We start from the raw sequence: 19,426 nt of genomic DNA, 5'->3' as shown, positions 1-19,426 counted from the left end.
ACGACAGGGCTCCAAAGTGAGAGCGCCATGCGCATTTGAGGCCTAAATTAGGGACTTGCATAGGGGTGGACATAGGGGTATTCTACGCCAGTGATTCCCAAACAGGGTGCCTCCAGCTGTTGTAAAACTCCCAGCATGCCTGTACAGTCAACGGCTATCTGGCAATACTGGGAGTAGTTGTTTTGCAACAGCTGGAGGCTCCGTTTTGGAAACAGTGGCGAACCAGATGTTTTTCATTTTTATTGGGGAGGGGGGTTGTATAGGGGTATGTGTATATGTAGTGTTTTTTACTTTTTATTTTATTTTGTGTTAGTGTAGTGTAGTGTTTTTAGGGTACAGTCGCACGGGCGGGGGTTCACAGTAGTTTCTCGCTGGCAGTTTGAGCTACGGCAGAAAATTTGACGCAGCTCAAACTTGCAGCCGGATACTTACTGTAATCCTCCGCCCATGTGAGTGTACCCTGTACGTTCACATGGGGGGGGGGGAAATCCAGCTGTTGCAAAACTACAACTCCCAGCATGTACGGTCTATCAGTGCATGCTGGGAGTTGTAGTTTTGCAACCGCTGGAGGCTCCGTTTTGGAAACAGTGGCGTACCAGACGTTTTTCATTTTTATTGGGGAGGGGAGGGGGGCTGTGTAGGGGTATGTGTATATGTAGTGTTTTTTACTTTTTATTTTATTTTGTGGTAGTGTAGTGTAGTGTTTTTAGGGTACAGTCACACGGGCGGGGGGTTCACAGTAGTTTCTCGCTGGCAGTTTGAGCTGCGGCAGAAATTTTGCCGCACCTCAAACTTGCAGCCGGATACTTACTGTAATCCTCCGCCCATGTGAGTGTACCCTGTACGTTCACATTGGGGGGGGGGGGGGGGAACATCCAGCTGTTGCAAAACTACAACTCCCAGCATGTACGGTCTATCAGTGCATGCTGGGAGTTGTAGTTTTGCAACAGCTGGAGGCACACTGGTTGTGAAACACCGAGTTTGGTAACAAACTCAGTGTTTTGCAACCAGTGTGCCTTCAGCTGTTGCAAAAGCTACAACCCCCAGCATGTACGGACAGCGGAAGGGCATGCTGGGGATTGTAGTTATGCAACAGCTGGAGACACACTGGTTTGCTACTTAACTCAGTGTGCCTTCAGCTGTTGCAAAACTACAACTCTCAGCAGTCACCGACAGCCAACGGGCATGCTGGGAGTTGTAGTTATGCAACCACCAGATGCACCACTACAACTCCCAGCATGCACTTTAGCTGATTGTGCAAGCTGGGAGTTGTAGTTAAACAACAGCTGAAGGTACACTTTTCCATAGAAAGAATGTGCCTCCAGCTGTTGCAAAACTACAAGTCCCAGCATGCCCATAAGGGCATGCTGGGAGTTGTGGTGGTCTGCCTCCTGCTGTTGCATAACTACAGCTCCCAGCATGCCCTTTTTGCATGCTGGGAGCTGTTGCTAAGCAACAGCAGGAGGCTGTCACTCACCTCCAACGATCCTCGCTGGACCAGGTCAGTCCCTCGTCGTCTCCGCCGCCGCCGCTGCTCCTGGGGCCCCGATCCCAACAGGGGCGCCGGGGATCGGGGTCCCCAGCACCCGCTCACGTCCTCCGGAAGAGGGGCGGAGCGGGTTGCGGGAGTGACACCCGCAGCAGGCGCCCTGATTGGTCGGCCGGTAATCCGGCCGACGAATCAGGGCGATCGTGAGGTGGCACCAGTGCCACCTCACCCCTGCTGCCTCTGGCTGTTCGGGGCCGTCTCTGACGGCCCCGATCAGCCAATAATTCCGGGTCACCGGGTCACTGGAGACCCGATTGACCCGGAATCCGCCGCAGATCGCTGGACTGAATTGTCCAGCGATCTGCGGCCATCGCCGACATGGGGGGTCATAATGACCCCCCCTGGGCGATATGCCCCGATGCCTGCTGAACGATTTCAGCAGGCATCGGGCACCGGCTCCGCTCCAGATGGTTGCGGGGGGCCGGTAAAACACATGACGTTCTCATACGTCATGTGTCCTTAAGGACTCGGAAATGGAGACATATGAGAACGTCATGTGTCCTTAAGGGGTTAAACAGGATGCTAGAAAATTGGTATATATATATATATATATATATATATATATATATATTATATATTGTGGCAAGGAAAGGGTGTATTTCCCTTGCTAACTCTGGAGAATGCTCCACCTGTGGCCTGATTAATGAGGTATCGGGAAGGGAAAGTGTGTTTAAAAGGAAAAGAAACAGAATAGTTGGGGCTCTCCCTGGGAAACAGCATGTTGCTGTAGGGGGAGACACATGGACCCTGTTGAGGAAGCACACAGCTGGAATCTGTGCGTGGTCCAAGAAGTGGTGTGAACTGTGAGTAACCGGTTGCAGGAGTCACATGTTTAACTGGCTGAGGGTAGCTCACAAGCTAGTATCAGGGCATGCTGATATGAGTAGTCAGTGACCAGATGGTCTAGGATTTTATTTTTTTCCTGCATTATGTTTGTTTTCCCCCTGCAACCAGCCTAAATAAAGCTGGCAAGGTGCCAGGCTTGCATGAATAACCATTGTCTGCGGTTTATTGAGTGGAAACGTGTCCCGTGGCAGTGTCCAGGACGATCCCGGAGCTAATCCCCCAAGGAGGAATCCTTACTATATATATGTATATATATATATATATATATATATATATATATATATATATATATATATAGTTACATAGTTACATAGTTAGTATGGTTGAAAAAAGACATACGTCCATCAAGTCCAACAAGGGAATTGAAGTGAAGGGAAAGGGATGTAGTTTTATAATTCTGCATAAGCATTAATGTTATTTTGTTCCAGGAATTTATCTTATCCTGTTTTAAAGCTGTTAATTGTTCCTGCTGTGACCAGTTCCTGAGGTAGACCGTTCCATAAATTCACAGTCCTCACGGTAAAGAAGGCGTGTCGCCCCTTTAGACTGAACCTTTTCTTCTCCAGACGGAGGGAGAGCCCCCTCGTCCTTTGGGGGGGTTTAACCTGGAACAGTTTTTCTCCATATTTTTTGTATGGGCCATTTATATACTTATATACGTTTATCATATCCCCCCTTAAACGTCTCTTCTCAAGACTAAACAATTGTAACTCCTTTAATCGCTCCTCATAGCTAAGATGTTCCATGCCCCATATTAGTTTAGTCACACGTCTCTGCACCCTTTCCAACTCCGCAGTGTCCCTTTTATGAACAGGCGACCAAAACTGAACAGCATATTCCAGGTGAGGCCGTACCAATGCTTTATAAAGGGGGAGTATTATGTCCCTGTCCCTGGAGTCCATGCCTCTTTTTATACATGACAATATCCTGCCGGCTTTGGAAGCAGCAGCCTGACATTGCATGCTATTCTGTAGTCTGTGATCTACAAGTACACCCAGATCCTTCTCTACCAGTGACTCTGCCAGTTTAATCCCCCCTAAGACATACGACGCATGCAAGTTATTAGTACCCAGATGCATAACTTTACATTTATCCACATTGAACCTCATTTGCCAAGTGGATGCCCAGACAAAGGAGTAAGCCAAAATCAAATGTATTTGTTCTAAAAATGCATGATAGCGCCGGAATCAAAGGTATACTGTGAATTATGAGACAAGATGCTAGAGACTGATATATAAAAATATATATACACAAATGTGTATAATGGTTTGTATGCCTGGGTAAGATGCTGTATTGTGCGGAGGATGAGTCTGTATGAAGGAAGGCATGGCAAAAACACATACCCTGCCTCATATGTGCATGGAGACATAGATCCCGAGAGATAGAGACATAAAGACATAAAAAAAATCGCTTACTAGCATTAGGTGAAACACTTTGCAATAATGTAAACTTGTAACTTGTAAAGGTTGCTGCTTGTAAAAACAATAATATTTGTGCACGGAGACATAGAAAACCGCTTTCTGGTGTTAGGTAGAACATTTTGCAAGGTATTATATAAGGTAGCTGTTTGTAAATGTTGCTGCTTGTAGATACCATATTACATTTAAGTAGTTTAAATGTGCTGACTCCAGTTGAAGTACTTGCAATGCGCAGGGTTGCTGTGAAGGGGATATACAGGGGTTAAGTCTGCCTCCCAGGGTGGCGGGGGTGAGAAAAATAGGTTTGGGGGTTAAGCAAATACCTGGAGAGGAGTCCTGTTGTGTATCTGTGCCGTCACAGTCAGTGGCAGTGCGTCGGCGCACGCTTTAAGGCGGAGGAGCCGCCGGCATGTCACTTCCGGCACTGGTTGCCACGGATACCAGAGCGCTGTGGGGATATGCGCATGAGTTATGCGCAGCCCGGCGTGTGTATGCGCTGGTGGTATACTTTGTATGGAAGCATATGTGCCCAGAGACGGGGCTGGTGGGGACATATGGATAGTGGAAGTTAAATGAATAAAACTATTTGTAAAGCTAGTTGTTTGTCATCTGGGGTGTGTTTAAGCTATGTATGAAAAGCTGTAGTGGGTTTACTGTTATAGTATGCTGCAGGCACTGGGCTGAGTAAGGCAAAGTGAGGAGGAAGGTGGGTATGGGTGGAATGTTATGGATATTATAGGGGGTTGGTATTGAATGGGTGGATGGGATGAGGTTTGGGTCACATATAGTAATGTTAGGGTGTATGTATGAATTGGTATCTGGGTATGAGGTTATGGATCATTGGTAGGGTGTTTGTATGGATATTGGTAAAAATAGAGGGGGGGGGGGGTGTGGTTGGTGGTATAAGGAGATTTTATGTTTGACAATAATTTTGTCCTTCAGACCAGGGGAGTGTCAATGGGGGACAAATATTCCCCTTCATTTGCCAAGATCTTTATGTTCCATTGGGAACAAATGTACCTATTCACTCCCAGCAACCCATTCTTTAATGATATTCACTTGGCAGGAAGGTTTATAGATGAAATCCCTTAAGGTGTCCGGAATAGAAAAGGTTAAATTGGGCCCTAGAGGAGGTGACCTTAGGAGAAAATTGTACAATCGAGAAACATACTGGATATTTCTCCTTGATACAAGATATTCGAGGGGACTCAACAAAAGACTGGATTTAATTATGACATGCCATTAAATTAATTGATACAGTATATAATTTTGTGAATTTCATATTTGCCAAGAAAATTCTTTAAAATAGTCGCTCTCATAAAATTTGTACAAACATATAAATATCTAAATTATGTTTTAGTTAATATCCTAAAATAAGTAATATACACCTTACTAACTATGATTTATTTGTACATATGCCCCACTTGCTGTAGAGTGTGAAAATGTATTCATGCACAACCTCTTGTACCCTTTATTCTAGTCCAGTATAGTAATATGATTCGGTTAACTTGTTATTCCCTTTGTTTCGTTAGGTTTTTCATACTATGTGTATGTAACGAAATTGTGAAGATGTGGACATCGCATTCGACCGGAGGTAACCCATAGCAACGGTAAGTTCAAGCTGCAACTGTGTTTGACATATATGGACTTCCAGACAACTTTATATGGAGCGACATCTGAAGCAAATACACACACACATGTTTTTCGGATTTGATCCTTGTCCTAGTGATATGTGCAATTTATACTACAGTAATTGGATGAGGTGAAAACATGCTTTGTGATTTGGAATGGCTATGCCCTCTTGTTGAACACCTATACCAAACTTATCCACAACTGCCTTGAATATTTTATAATTGTAATCTATGAGGTATTGGGTCATGTATGGAGTAAGGAGTATGGATAGATGGGATATATAGGGGGATGGATGGATGGATGGCATATGGATGTGGGCTGCTGGTGAGGGTGGGGAGGGTTTTGGGGGGGTTATATGGCTTATGGTGGGTGCAGAGGATGGTTATTGATAGGTGGGCATTGTGTGTGTGTGTGTGTGTGTGTGTGTGTGTATATATATATATTTTTATATATCAGTCTCTAGCATCCTGTCTGATAATTCACTGTATAACTTTGATTCTGGTGCTATCATGCATTTTTTGAAAAAATACATTTTACTTGGGCTTACTCCTTTTCATTCGCATGTGTATATATATATGTGTATATATGTGTATATATATATATATATATATATATATATATATATATACACAAATTTTCTAGCATCCTGTTTAATAACCGACAGCGCACTATTTATTCTGGCACCACCATGTCTCATGTATTTTTAAAATAATAATTTTCGCTCTAAGCATTACCACCTATCCAGCTCCCTGCAATTCTAGCAGCAGATACGTTTACTTTTTAAACTGACATGGCGGTGACTTTTATCTTACAACCTTCTTCTTCTTTTTTTACATATACATATATTAAGTTACCCCTTCTCTATCCTTCCAGAAACAACACACCTTCTATATGTGTTTATACGTATCTTTTCCTTTTAGAACTGTACGTGGACCTGAGGTAGGCAACAGTGGATTTCGAAATGTGTTGTCCCTGCTACACCAATAAAGTTTTTAATGTCCTGTGCCACTCGAGTCCTTCTTTATCGACAGAACACTGAGCAGCGCCTCGCCAAACAGTTTTTTTTCTTATTTTAATTTCCATTGTCCTCTATCAGAAGCCACCCTGGTGGCTCCGATAACGGCAAGAGTGCAGCAGCCAGCAACCTCAAGTATCTCCACCCTCTCAAGCGCAGCACAGTCCAGCGCAGCTACCTCTAAGGTTAGTATATCACCTGGGTGTGGTGTATGGTACACACCGGTGGATATACCTCATCAGGGAGTGCCCCCTGTGTTTTTTCACCCCTTCTCCTAAGCACCAGAGGAGGGGAGCAGCAATACCAGGGCACTAATGGAGGGGCAGCAGGTAAGTCTAAGTTTTTGTTTTATATGCCGGCAACCTGGGGATAATTTGTAAAGTTATACTGAGGAGTACCCTTTAAGCCCTGTTTGCAATATTAATATTAAGATATTAAGTATCTCAAAAGCGGCAGATTACAGAGTCAAAAGCCAGTCTAGTTTACATTTCCACTGTCTTTCATTGTTTACACATGTTGTTATGTTCCAGCCTTATGATAAAAAAAAATAGAAAAAAGTTTTCCCCCATCATTTTGCACTCAATATACTATAATGAGAATGTGAAAACAGAATTTTAGAATATTTCGCAAATTTATTGAAATTTTTATTTTTTATTTTGCATGGACAAAATGGTCTCCATAATTCATAAATGGAAGAAGTTTGGAACAACCATAAGTCTTCCTAGAGCTAGCCACCCCACATAACTAGAATGAAAAAAAATCACCTAAAGGACTATCAGACTGCAAGAGACAAGATTCTCTGGTCAGACTGACCCAATATTGACATTTTATAGTCTCAGCGTAATTTCTAGAGGAAACAAGGTACTGTTTATCACTTGCCTGATACCATCCTTACAGTGAAGCATAGTGGTGACAGCATTATTCCGTGGGGGTATTTTTCATTGGCTGAGACTGAGAGACTGGTAAGGGTTAAGGGAAAGCTGAATGAGGCAAAGTACACTGGGAGGACAACAAGACAATGATTCTAAGGACACAGCCACGACAACACAGGAGTAACTTAGGTACAACTCTTTGAATGTATTAGTGGTCAAGCCAGAACCTTGACTTGAACCCACTCGAACATCTCTGGAGAGACCTGAAAATGTCTGTCAACTGACAATCCCCATCCAATCAGACAGAGCTTAAGAAGATCTACAGAGAAGAATGGCAGAAAATCCCCATATCCAGGTGTGCAAACCCTTTGGCATCACACCCAAGAAGACTAGAGGCGGAATTACTGTCAAAGTTACTTCATATAAGTACTTAGAAAAGGGTCTGAATACTTGTGTCAGTGCAATATTTCAATTTTTCTTTTTCAATAAATTGGAAAAGTTTTCTTACATACCATTTTCATTTTGTCATTATGGGGTACTAAGTGCAGAAAGTTTAACTTTAAGTTTTTCGACCCCCCCAGCATGCAGCTCTGGCCTGGCCGGTGTCACCTACAGGGCTCTGCATGATGCTGCCGCAGCTATGGCCGGGGGGAGGAATGTCGGAAGGGGAGGTGTGGGTAGCGGTACACCATGGAGAGGGGGCATGAGCACAGAATCCAATTCCTCGGTGTGTGAACTAAGCAGTGGAACTCCCACTAAAATTAATGGGAAGCTGATGCAAGCAGGCTCTATGCGTAATTTCCTTGTAAATATTTCGCTCTGAATCTCTGTAGTGTGAATCTCTGTAGTAGCTGAGACAAGCTGTTGTGTTATAGTATGCCCTTAGGGCTTGTAACTGAAACACTGATCTCTTGGCTCAAGGGTCCAAGTAGAAACTGAGAACTGCAGTGTCCCTGTCTAAGAGGCCAGCAATTAAATATAGAGACTTTGTAGCACAAAACATAAGCTGCCATAGTTTTAACCCCAACTGTATAACTCTGATTGAGAACTACAAAGTATTGAGAACTTCTATATATGGTCCCTGTAACCCTCGATATTGACTTGTTTCATTTGAATGATATCTAGTTTTGCATACAAACAGTATATTGCACAGTTATAATCACCAGGCCCCCTGCAACAATACGAGTAGCCTGCAAAAGGTCATTATCCTAAAACAGATGGGTTAACATATAGGAAACCACTCCTTATTTAATCGCTCTTGCAAGCCATTGTAAGACAATCCCTTTCTTTGTTGGATAATTAAATGAATGATGGTGACTTTCTCTGCAAAAATTAGTTTTTCTCATTTTATGCATGAAAACTATTCTTATTTATTCTGTTTTGATAACAATTAATATAAGTGCAGTAATAAGCACTAGAAAGAAACCTTTATGTGTCTCCATGTTAAGTTAAAGAGGTATGCCAGTAGAAAACAACTTTTTTCTAATCAACTGGTGCCAGAAAGTTAAAGGGGTACTCCGGTGGAAACCTTATTTTTATTTTTTTACCAACTAATGCCAGAAAGTTAAACAGATTTGTAAATGTCTTCTATTAAAAAAATCTTAATCCTTCCAGTACTTATTAGCGGCTGTATACTACAGAGGAAATTCTTTTATTTTTGGATTTCTTTTCTGTCACGACCACAGTGCTCTCTGCTGACACCTTTGTCCATGTCAGGAACTGATACTGATACTGTAAATACTGGAAGGATTAAGATTTTTAAATAGAAGTAATTTACAAAATGTATCAGGTTTCCAGTAATTTCCAGTACTTATCAGCAGAAGATTGCTGTCAGAAGCATGTTATCGGTGTGTAGCAGTGTTACGGAAGGGGATTGGAAATCCTGTGCTTTAACTCTGCTACATGCTGATCCCATTTCAATACTGCTACATGTCAATTCCCAGGGGCATATCTATAGAGGTAGTAGCTGCACCGGAGCGCTGGTGCATAAGGGGGCCCCAAAGCACATCTACCCCATTAGAGGCCAGTAATATAATTGGCATATGGGGCCCTGTTGCAGATTTTTCATCGGGACCCAAAAGCTACAACCTACAATCCTCCCTGCACTACAACAAAGATCCAGCAGGGGAGTGAGGAGGGTGGAGGAAGTTATAAATGAACCACAGGTGAATAAGGCTGGGTCCACACTACGTTTTGTCCCATACGGGAGCGCATACGGCAGGAGGGAGCTAAAACCTCGCGCTCCCGTATGTGACCGTATGCGCTCCCGTATGTCATTCACTTCAATGAGCCGACCGGAGTGAAACGTTCGGTCCGGTCGGCTCATTTTTGCGCCGTATGCGCTTTTACAACCGGACCTAAAACCGTGGTCAACCACGGTTTTAGGTCCGGTTGTAAAAGCGCATACGGCGCAAAAATGAGCCGACCGGACCGAACATTTCACTCCGGTCGGCTCATTGAAGTGAATGGCATACGGGAGCGCATACGGTCACATACGGGAGCGCGAGGTTTTAGCTCCCTCCTGCCGTATGCGCTCCCGTATGGGACAAAACGTAGTGTGGACCCAGCCTTACACTAATGAACGAACAGGCCCTTTAAAACTTAAAGCTCCGGTGCGCGTGCGCCCTAAGGGACTGGGATTGCCAGAGGAGAAAGGCAGAGGCGGAGGCTGGAGAACCACCCAGAGAGTGACAGACTGGAGCTCGCATGCGGGCGCGTCCCGCGATGCGAGTCCTAGTTCAGTTGGCAGCAGCAGGTAAGGGGACCATGCGCTCACGGCCAGCATGTAACAGAACAGTACCCCCCTTTGGTCTCCCCTCTTTTTACAAGAGAGGAAACTCCCGAGGAGGTCATGGTCCAGGATATTCTCCTCAGGCTCCCAAGATCTCTCCTCAGAACCATAACCCTCCAAGTCGTCCAAAACATTTTTTTATCTCTCACAGAGAACCGGTTTATGATAAGAGGCTTGAGGAGAGAGACAGGGAAGGAATTGGGAATACGTAATGTAGCAGGTAGACAGAGTTTGTAGGAGACCGGATTGATTTTTCGTAGAATCTGGAAGGGACCAAGCTAGCGGGGACCGAGCTTGTAACAAGGGATCTTGAAGCAGATGTACTTGGATGAAAGCCACACCATGTCACCAGGGGAGATGGACAGAGGAAGTCTTCTACTTTTATTACGCTTGCGCCTTCATGCGTAAAGAAGCCTGGGATAATGACTGTCGGGTCTGTTGCCAGATGGTGGAAAAGTCAAGGACCAGCCCATTAACAGCAGGCACATCAGAGGAGACTGGGAGAGGAAGAGGAGAACGGAGATGGAGTCCGTAGACAACATAAAAGGGGAACAACCTTGTGGACTCGGAATCCTTATGATTATATGAGAATTCAGCCCAGGTGAGAAGGTTGACTCAATCATCTTGGCGAGCTGAAACAAAATGCCGAAGATAAGTTTCAAGGATTTGATTAACCCTCTCAACCTGACCGTTGGACTGAGGGTGATAGGCCGAGGAGAAGTCCAGACGGTTACAAGGGGCTCACCAGAACTTTGAGACAAACTGCACACCTCGATCCGAAACTATATTCTTGGGAAGACCATGTAAACGAAAGACATGTAACAAGAAGTACTTCACCACCTGGTAGAGGAATGAAATGAGACATCTTGGAAAACTGATCTACAACGACCCAGATGACAGTGTTATTATGAGATGGTAGCAAATCGGTGATGAAATCCATGGGGATATGGGACCAGGGAGTCTCTGGAATGGGTAAAGGCTGTAAGAGTCCTGCAGTTCTCTGACGAGAATTTTTGTCATGGGCACATGTTTCACAGGACCGAACCAAATCAGAAACATCACGTTCAAGATGGGGCCACCAGTAGTGCCGGGAAATAAAAAGTAGAGTCTTGCGTATTCCAGGATGTCCTGCTGTCAAGGAAGAATGACCCCATTTCAGGACCTTGCGTCTCAATCTGGAAGGCACAAAGGATTTTTCCACAGGAACTTGCTGAATCTCGGCAGGAGTGGCAGGAATCAAACAGTCAGGAGGAGTAAAATGCCTAGGTGTGGAGTCCAAACCAATGACGTCAGAGGACCTGGAGAGAGCATCAGCCCTGATGTTCTTGTCTGCTGGACGGAAGTGAATGAAGAAGTTAACCTAGAAAAGAACAGTGACCATCTTGCCTGGCGGGGGTTCAAACGCTGAGCAGACTGAAGGTATAGAAGATTCTTATGGTCGGAGTAGATGCTGACCGGATCAGATGAACCTTCCAATAAATGTCGCCATTCCTCCAAAGCTAACTTGATAGCGAGGAGTTCACGATCTCCAATGAAGTAATTCCTCTCAGTAGGAGAGAATGTCTTGGAGAAGAACCAACAAGTTACACTCTTGCCCTTGGCGTTTTTCTGAGTGAGAACGGCACCTGTTCCAATAGATGAGGCATCAACCTCCAAAGCAAAGGGCCTCTCCGGATCAGGTCTTGTAAGCACAGGAGCAGAGGCAAACACAGACTTTAAATGGGAGAAGGTGTATTCAGCCTCTTGAGGCCAAGATTTAGGATTAGATGCCCTTTTAGTGAAAGCCACAATAGGAGCAACCAAGGATGAAAAATGTGGAATAAACTGACGATAATAGTTAGCGAATCCCAGAAAGCCTTGAATAGCACGTAGGCCCGAAGGACAAGGCCAATCCAATACTGCTGACAACTTATCTGGATCCATCTGCAGGCCCTGATGAGAGACAATGTAGCCAAGAAATGGAAGTCTAGATTTCTCGAACAGGCATTTCTCCAGTTTGGCGTGAGATGATTCTTCCATAGTCGCTGAAGAACCAGACGAACATGAGAACGATGCTCCTCTAGGTTGGAAGAGAAGATCAGGATGTCATCTAGGTATACGACAACACTGGTGTAGAGAAGATCACGTAAGATATCATTGACAAACTCTTGAAAAACGGCTGGAGCATTGCAGAGACCAAAAGGCATTACAAGATACTGAAAATGTCCGTCACGAGTATTGAAGGCCGTTATCCATTCATCTCCCTTGCGGATATGAATGAGGTTATACGCACCGCGTAAGTCCAACTTGGAGAAAACCTTGGCACCATGTAGATGGTCAAAAAGTTCTGAGATAAGAGGTAGAGGGTAATTGTTCAGGTCAGGTTGCAGCAGGCCACGTAAAGGAGTAAGATGAGAAATAACTTTACGCAGAACTGGTTGGAGGCAAACATTTTGACAGGATTGTCCCCAGCGAATTATTTCTCCAGTTCTCCAATCCAGTTGTAGGGAATGGCGTTGCAGCCAAGGAAGGCCAAGAAGAATCTCAGAAGTACAGTGTGGCAGAACATATAATTCAATCTTTTCTTTATGCGATACTCCCACTTGCATGACGAGAGATTTAGTACGGAAGTGAACCTGACATTCCAGATTTTGTCCATTAACAGAGGAGATGAACAAAGGCTTGGCAAGCCGAGTAAGGGGAAGATGATACTTGTGGACTAAAGCCGCATCAATAAAGTCACCTGCTGATCCAGAATCCAAAAATGCTGTAGCACTGAAGGAAAACTTGACTGAAGCGTGGAGAGGTAGTTTCCACACCCAGGGACGCCTCTCCCACGTACCCTAGGTGTGGGCGAACTGTACAGTCCTTTAGAAAGTGCTCCGGGCTAGCACAATACAAGCACAAATTCTCATTGTGTCGTCGTGACCTCTCCTGTTGCGTAAGACGAGAACAATCTCCTTGTATAGCCTCTTTGGCAAGAGGTGCAGGAAACTGAAAAGGTGGACGTTGAAACATGGGTGTCAGGCGAGCAGGTTCCTGTTGCCTCTCAGCAAAACGCACATCAATGTGTGTGGATAAGTTCTGTCAAAGAAGATGGAGGATCACGTGTAGCAAGGGCATCTTTAATCCTGCTAGACAGTCCTTTTTTGAATGTGGCACACATCATTCCAGGCAAGTTCAGAGGCTAGAATGCGGAATTGAACCGCATAGTCTCCAACGGTAGAATTCCCTTGACAGAGGTTCAACAACGCCGTCTCAGCTGAAGAGACGCGTGCGGGTTCCTCGAAGACACTGCGAAATTCTGCCAAGAAGGCCGACAAATTGGAGGATACTGGATCACCATGGTCCCAAAGGGGTGTAGCCCAAGCCAGGGCTTTTCCGGACAGTAGACGAATGACAAAGGCAACCTTCGTACGTTCCGTCGGAAACAGTTCAGACATGAGCTCCAAGTGCATGGAGCACTGAGTAACAAAGCCTCTGCTTGACTTGGAATCCCCATCATACTTGGGAGGTAAAGGCAGGCGTAGCCGGGAGCCAGAAGACACTGCTGGAGCTGGAGGTGGAAGTGGGCCAGATTTTGGTACCTGCTGCTGTTGCAAGGCCAAAAGCTGTTGCATCATGGCTGAAAGTTGAGAAAATTGTTGCGCCTGTCGGGCCAACTGCTGCGACTGATGTACCACAACGGAGGGAAGATCCACGACTTCAGGCAGGGGTACCTCAGCGGGATCCATGGCCGGATCTTACTGTAACACTCACGTTTCAGAAGACAGGAACTTCGGTGGATGTGGATCCGCTGGACCTGTGTGGCAGATGACTCGGACCATACCAGGGAGCGGAGTCTAAGGTGCTGCTGGTTTTCACCAGACCCCGCTGCAAAGCGGGATGGACTTGCTGCAGCAGGTGGCACCCAGGTCACTACCCTTTGCACGGCTCAACCACACAGGCGGCTGAGGAGATGCAAGGCACAGGAGGGATAAGGCAGCTCGTAGTCTGGATAGCAGAAGGTAAGGGCAGGCAGCACAGTAGCATAGTCAAGACGAAGCAGGAGTTCAGTTCAGGCAAGCGGCAGAGGAGCAAGGTCAAAGTCACAAAGCAAGAGATCAGATACACGGCAAGTAAATACTGAGGAACGCTTTCTCTAATGCAGAAGGCAACAAAGATCAGGCACGGGAGTGAGGTGAATTACAGGTGAATTACAGGTGAATTACATGAGTGTACTGGCCCTTTAAATCTTAAAGCTCCGGCGTGCGCGCGCCCTAGGGGACAGGGACACGTGCACCAGAGCAGAGAGACAGAAACGGAGGTAGGAGAAACACCCGGAGAGTGACAGACTGGGGCTTGGATGCGGGCACGTCCCGCGATGCGGGTCCCAGCCCAGTCTGCAGCAGCAGGTAAGGGGACCATACGCTCAGCGTGTGCGGCCAGAGCGCATAACGTACTATTTGTTTCTTGTTTTTACACCATTCCTCATGTAATAAAACTTTCATTTTTGTTATTTGTGCTCTCTAGGTCAGTATGATTACAATAAAACCTAATTTGTATCATTTTTATGTTTTACTAGTTAAAAAATAAATATGCTTTTAAATTTTATGACTCCTATACTTTCATAGTTTATAAGGTTGGAAAAAAAACCATCAAGTTCTTCCTATGTAGCTATGTTGGGGCTCATTTTTTGTGCCATGATAATTTTTTATAGGTACTTTTTGGGATGTGATGTGACCACAAATCACTACAATTCTGGCATTTGGTATTTTTTACACTGTTTATGGTACAGGATCAATATGGCTATTTATTTTAAAAATGGAAAAGGGAGGTTATATGAATTTTTAAAATATATATATATATATATATTTTTTTTACTTTAACAGCGGCATTTCAACAGTTAAAAAGCTGCCAATAGATTGTTTGTACAGCCCTCCCCATACATTGGCTGAGCCTTTTAATAGGGTGTTTAAACAAGTGCTGATCTACAAGTTTAATGAGGTTTAAAAGGGAATGTATCACCTAGATTTTTCCATGATTATAGCCAGATCTTAAAACATGTTCTTTTTTTTTGTAATCGGTTTATCTGCAATTTTTTTAATTTCATTTTTTATACATTATTATAGAGGCTGCCATCTTGCCTTAGTTGCATTACAGCAAGCCCCATGGGTATACAGGCAACAATAGACGGGCCTGTACCATTCAGATGAACTGGAGACACTACTGGGCATTTTCTGTGAACTTTTCAGAGGTCAGGGGATGCTGATCTCAGCTGTAAATGGTAAATGGTTCCAGTGTTCTCTCTCTACTGGTGTTACATTTCACTGTACTCCTGTCTGTGTTTAGGAAAAAAGGCATTACTGGGAAATTTTCTATACAAAACAGGAAGTCTCAGCTGAGTTTAAGGCCTAGTGGCAAAATTGGAAACTGCAAGATTTCAGTATTAATATAGCATATAGTATAAATAAATAAAAATCACCAAATATTCTTAAAAAATATGGGAAACATAAAACCCTGATTTCAACAATAGGTCATTTTCTGATGAAACGTTCTTTTTAAGTTTGGAAGGTTCCCAATCCTGATGCATATTCAGGTCACTTCACTTTTAAGGTTATAGAGGCATATTGATAAGGTAATAGCATAGAGGAGTCCAGGAATTCTAAACCCTCTCATTCCACTAATAATAATCAAACCCCCATTTCTGCACATAAGTATATCATTAGTTAACCACACATTTATCAAGAAATGCATTATACATTAAACTGTCCAGTCTTCATTACGAAATATAAAATTAATGACAAATAGCCTATAATTGTTTGAATGTATAGTGCCGATTCAAACCTACCTTTTTTTTTTTAAAGAAAATACGCACCTTAAAATGTCAAGTTTTTAGAAACTTAATGACAGAACAAGCTGTATTTATTGCATTACATTAGACTTACCAGCAAAGTTTTTCGTGAAGACTAAGGTTACCAGAAGTATGGGGATAAGAACTGTGCCAATAGTAACCACGCGGTCAAAGGGCAGTTCTAGTTTCAGCTGGACCAAGAGACTTGCCAAAGATCCAGCCTTATCATCCTGCGGCCCCGGCAGTATCAATTCTTTCAGTTTCTCTCCAGCTAGCAAAGCAGTAGCCATGTCTGGATGGTTATCAATGATATGTTGCATAAGCGTTTGTGATTTTGATTGGAGGCTTTGCTTTTACGTGTTGTCACCAGCTACTGAGGTAACTGCTGCTGGTTCCGAGAAGTCAAGTCTGTATAAAAATACATGTGGAACAAGTAAATTTACCCTTCCATCACTTGCTTAACTTGTCAAATGTAGGCATTGAATTAATAGGACAATGTTATCACACCATACAGTATGTATCTATACAGTGCTTATGGATGCTTCTAGTGACCTATCAAATACATAAGGAGTCATAACAGGAATAAATAAAATACATGGTAATCAAGACTTTAATCATTAGAAGCAACATCTGCATTCAGCTGCAGTGCAACTGAAGTGCAGCAATGCTAAATACTTGACAGAAATCATATATTACATATTTATATGCAGATATATTGATATCTCCGCTGAATAGCCCCTTGACTTTCAGAAAGGTGATGTGCAGGAAAGCTGCCATCTACAGATTTCAGGCAGACTGAAAACTTACATTGCATGTCTCTGCAAGCCGGCAAACGTTCAAATGAGGATGAGTGAAGTGAGACTGTCATTCGCCTGGAAACCTGTCCCTAATGCTGCAAGATAGCTGGAATGTTCTCATCTGCAATCTCAGTTCAGTTTCTCATGGACGAAGGATGGGTTGTAAATAGGTATTCGTTTCAGCCATATGAAGAGAGAAGAAAAGATACATAGCGATTCCATTTACTGCAGGCTACAGAAAGGAGGCGGGGTCTCTTTCTGTGGTAAAGCATTACAAGCTTCACTGCTCTATGCAACAATATGTGTTCTCTCTCCCTCCCAGAGACAGGATCAGATAGGCTATTCCATTACCATTTGACTAGATTTCTGCTTTTCCCTTCATTCCTGATGTCTACAGCAAATTTTTTATGCAATGCAGCTTTGTGACTGTTATATAAATGTTTATATAGCAGGGAACATATATATATATTGTACATTTTTCATGCACAGTAATGGAAGTTGGTGGCAATAATCTATTAATAATATTATTAAAATCATATAGCATTAGATAAACTAGTATTCTAGTCCAAATGTGACCTTGTATTATGCTAGTGTTTACAAGAGGAACATTGAAATAATTTACAGCACAGATGAAATATGCTATATTGTGCTTAAATTTGCAGATCTGGATTTTGAGACATTCTAGAGTATGGATGGGAAGCAGATTCCCTATGAGTCGCTCTTGTGGGTCTGTCTTTGGCCTACCATGGGTCAAACCTTGACAATGTGGCAGCAACTCTTGAGGGAACCTAGGCCATCATCCATGATGCTCAGTCTTCGTGGAGCTTGGCACAGGTCATTGAATCAGGACACTGGCCCAGATTTATAAATCTGTCCAAGACAAAAAACTGGAGTAATTTGCCCATAACAACCAATCACAGGTCAGCTTTTATATCTTAATGAAATGTCGTAAAATAATAGCTTAGCTGTGATTGGTTGCTATGTGCAAAACCAGACAGTTTTTGCCTCAGACAGATTGATAAATCTGGGCCATTGTTTGTGCAGCTCTGGACATGTCAGCACATTGTGTGACAAGCTGTGCTGTGCAAGGTACATCATGTGTGGTGATGCATAAAAATGGAGAGGATTAAGTGGACAAGTATATAAGAGTCTAGTCTGGCGTTTTCTATTTTTTTAGGGAGAGGCTGGTTCTGAGGAATTTAGGTGTCTGTATTTCAGTGTCTGGCCCAAGGTATGATTTATGTATGGTTCTGATCTGAACTAATTGAATACATTTTTGCTGTCTGGTCTGCGGCCGCAATTTATTTACAAGTCAGTTTTGAATTGAGCTGGGAATTGATGCCTCTGTTCTTCCCATCTGTAGCTCCCTGTGTTCGGTACCTTTGTTTCTGTTTTCTATCTACCCCTAGATTTAAAGGGGTCTTCCCAGGGTTTGGTTTATAATTTTTGGACTAAGACATTCAGTTCTCACTGCTATTGAAAAAGGGGCCAAGGCTCCCTGAAACGCGTCTAGCCCTAGAACACTTTTTACCCTCCCCCCTACTTGTGAACACAAAGGAGGACTTTGAACCTAGGAATCTTCTGCACGGATTCCAAAATTAATCAGGAACCGCTGGCTAGCTACAGCGAAGAATCCGGTAAGAGGCACATAGTGCCACATAACAGCTCTAGCGAGGTTCCAAAGGATTACAAATTGTGAACTCTCTGTGTTATTGTGTCTAACATCATTGCGCTCAGAACCCTGCACATTAGTCCCTGCGAGGTCGGTGGTAGCGAGGTTCTGAAGCTATTAACCAGAGCAACCGATTATACAACAGTAAACCCCCAGCTTTGAGACCGCTTACACCTAGCCCTGTGCCGACAGGGTAAAGTGGGCTCAAAAAAGGGGGCCTCCAGCGATTAAAAAATTCTGCCACCAAATACTTTCAACTGATATTATTACAATCCAGACACGTAGCTGTCTTTGTAGATAAAACAATGACTATATCAAGTGAATTTTAATTGTGGAAAGACTATACTAACTCCAGCACCTGCAGCACTTTAATTGCTTAAATTGCCGAATGTCCTATTTTCCCTGACCTGTCCCAAGGGGTAGCACCTAGTATTGCATGAACATTCTTATATGAGAAATACTGTATAAATATTTTTGCATTAATCTTTTAACTTATTTTATAGCATTTTTATTTATAGACAGTCTGAGGCAAGGGCCCTGCTGAAGACTGTGAATGTACCTATTAAATATTAAATATTATTTTATCATTGGACACTATCTCTTTACTTCATTCTTACTCTCTTTTATTCCTCTTATTCTTTTACATTCTTATATTTTTACCTTCATCCCTAGCCTAGTAGGACTGTTTTCCTATATTTATTGTCAGTTTTGAATTGAGCTGGGAATTGATGCCTCTGTTCTTCCCATCTGTAGCTCCCTGTGTTCGGTACCTTTGTTTCTGTTTTCTTTCTACCCCTAGATTTAAAGGGGTCTTCCCAGGGTTTGGTTTATAATTTTGGATTACTCCATTTCCCAACCCAATGACTATTTTGGTGATTGAGAGGGTTTAGAGAGTTAACTCTTGGAGGGGTTTTTGTCAAGTTTTTGTATTGATTTTTGGCTTCTGTATTTTGGGTTGTGAGAATGCATAGGAACCGGCATTAATATGCACTGCTAGGCCATGCAGGGTCTAGTGAGATTTC

General features: G+C 43.4%; 1 protein-coding gene across 3 annotated transcripts in view; it reads right to left on the bottom strand.

Moving 5' to 3' along the window:
• The window catches only part of PANX2 (pannexin 2), a 70,453-nt gene extending 51,384 nt beyond the window's left edge, over positions 1-19,069 (bottom strand). The window contains exons 1-2 of one of the 3 annotated variants that reach the window (XM_056573723.1): positions 16,743-19,069; positions 16,030-16,343 (exon numbers count right to left, since the gene is read on the bottom strand). In XM_056573723.1, coding sequence (XP_056429698.1) covers positions 16,030-16,255 — 226 coding nt within the window. In that variant the 5' untranslated portion in view covers positions 16,256-16,343; positions 16,743-19,069. Of the gene's footprint in view, positions 1-16,029; positions 16,344-16,742 lie in introns of those variants that run through there. The other 2 variants (XM_056573724.1, XM_056573725.1) reach the window with 2 other exon arrangements.
• Between the last annotated feature and the right edge of the window lie 357 nt (positions 19,070-19,426).

The sequence above is a fragment of the Hyla sarda genome, chromosome 4 (assembly GCF_029499605.1).
Source record: "Hyla sarda isolate aHylSar1 chromosome 4, aHylSar1.hap1, whole genome shotgun sequence".
NCBI classification, from domain to species: domain Eukaryota; kingdom Metazoa; phylum Chordata; class Amphibia; order Anura; family Hylidae; genus Hyla; species Hyla sarda.
The sequence above is the reverse complement of the archived record's forward strand: the minus strand, read 5'-3'. Positions and strand labels throughout refer to the sequence as shown.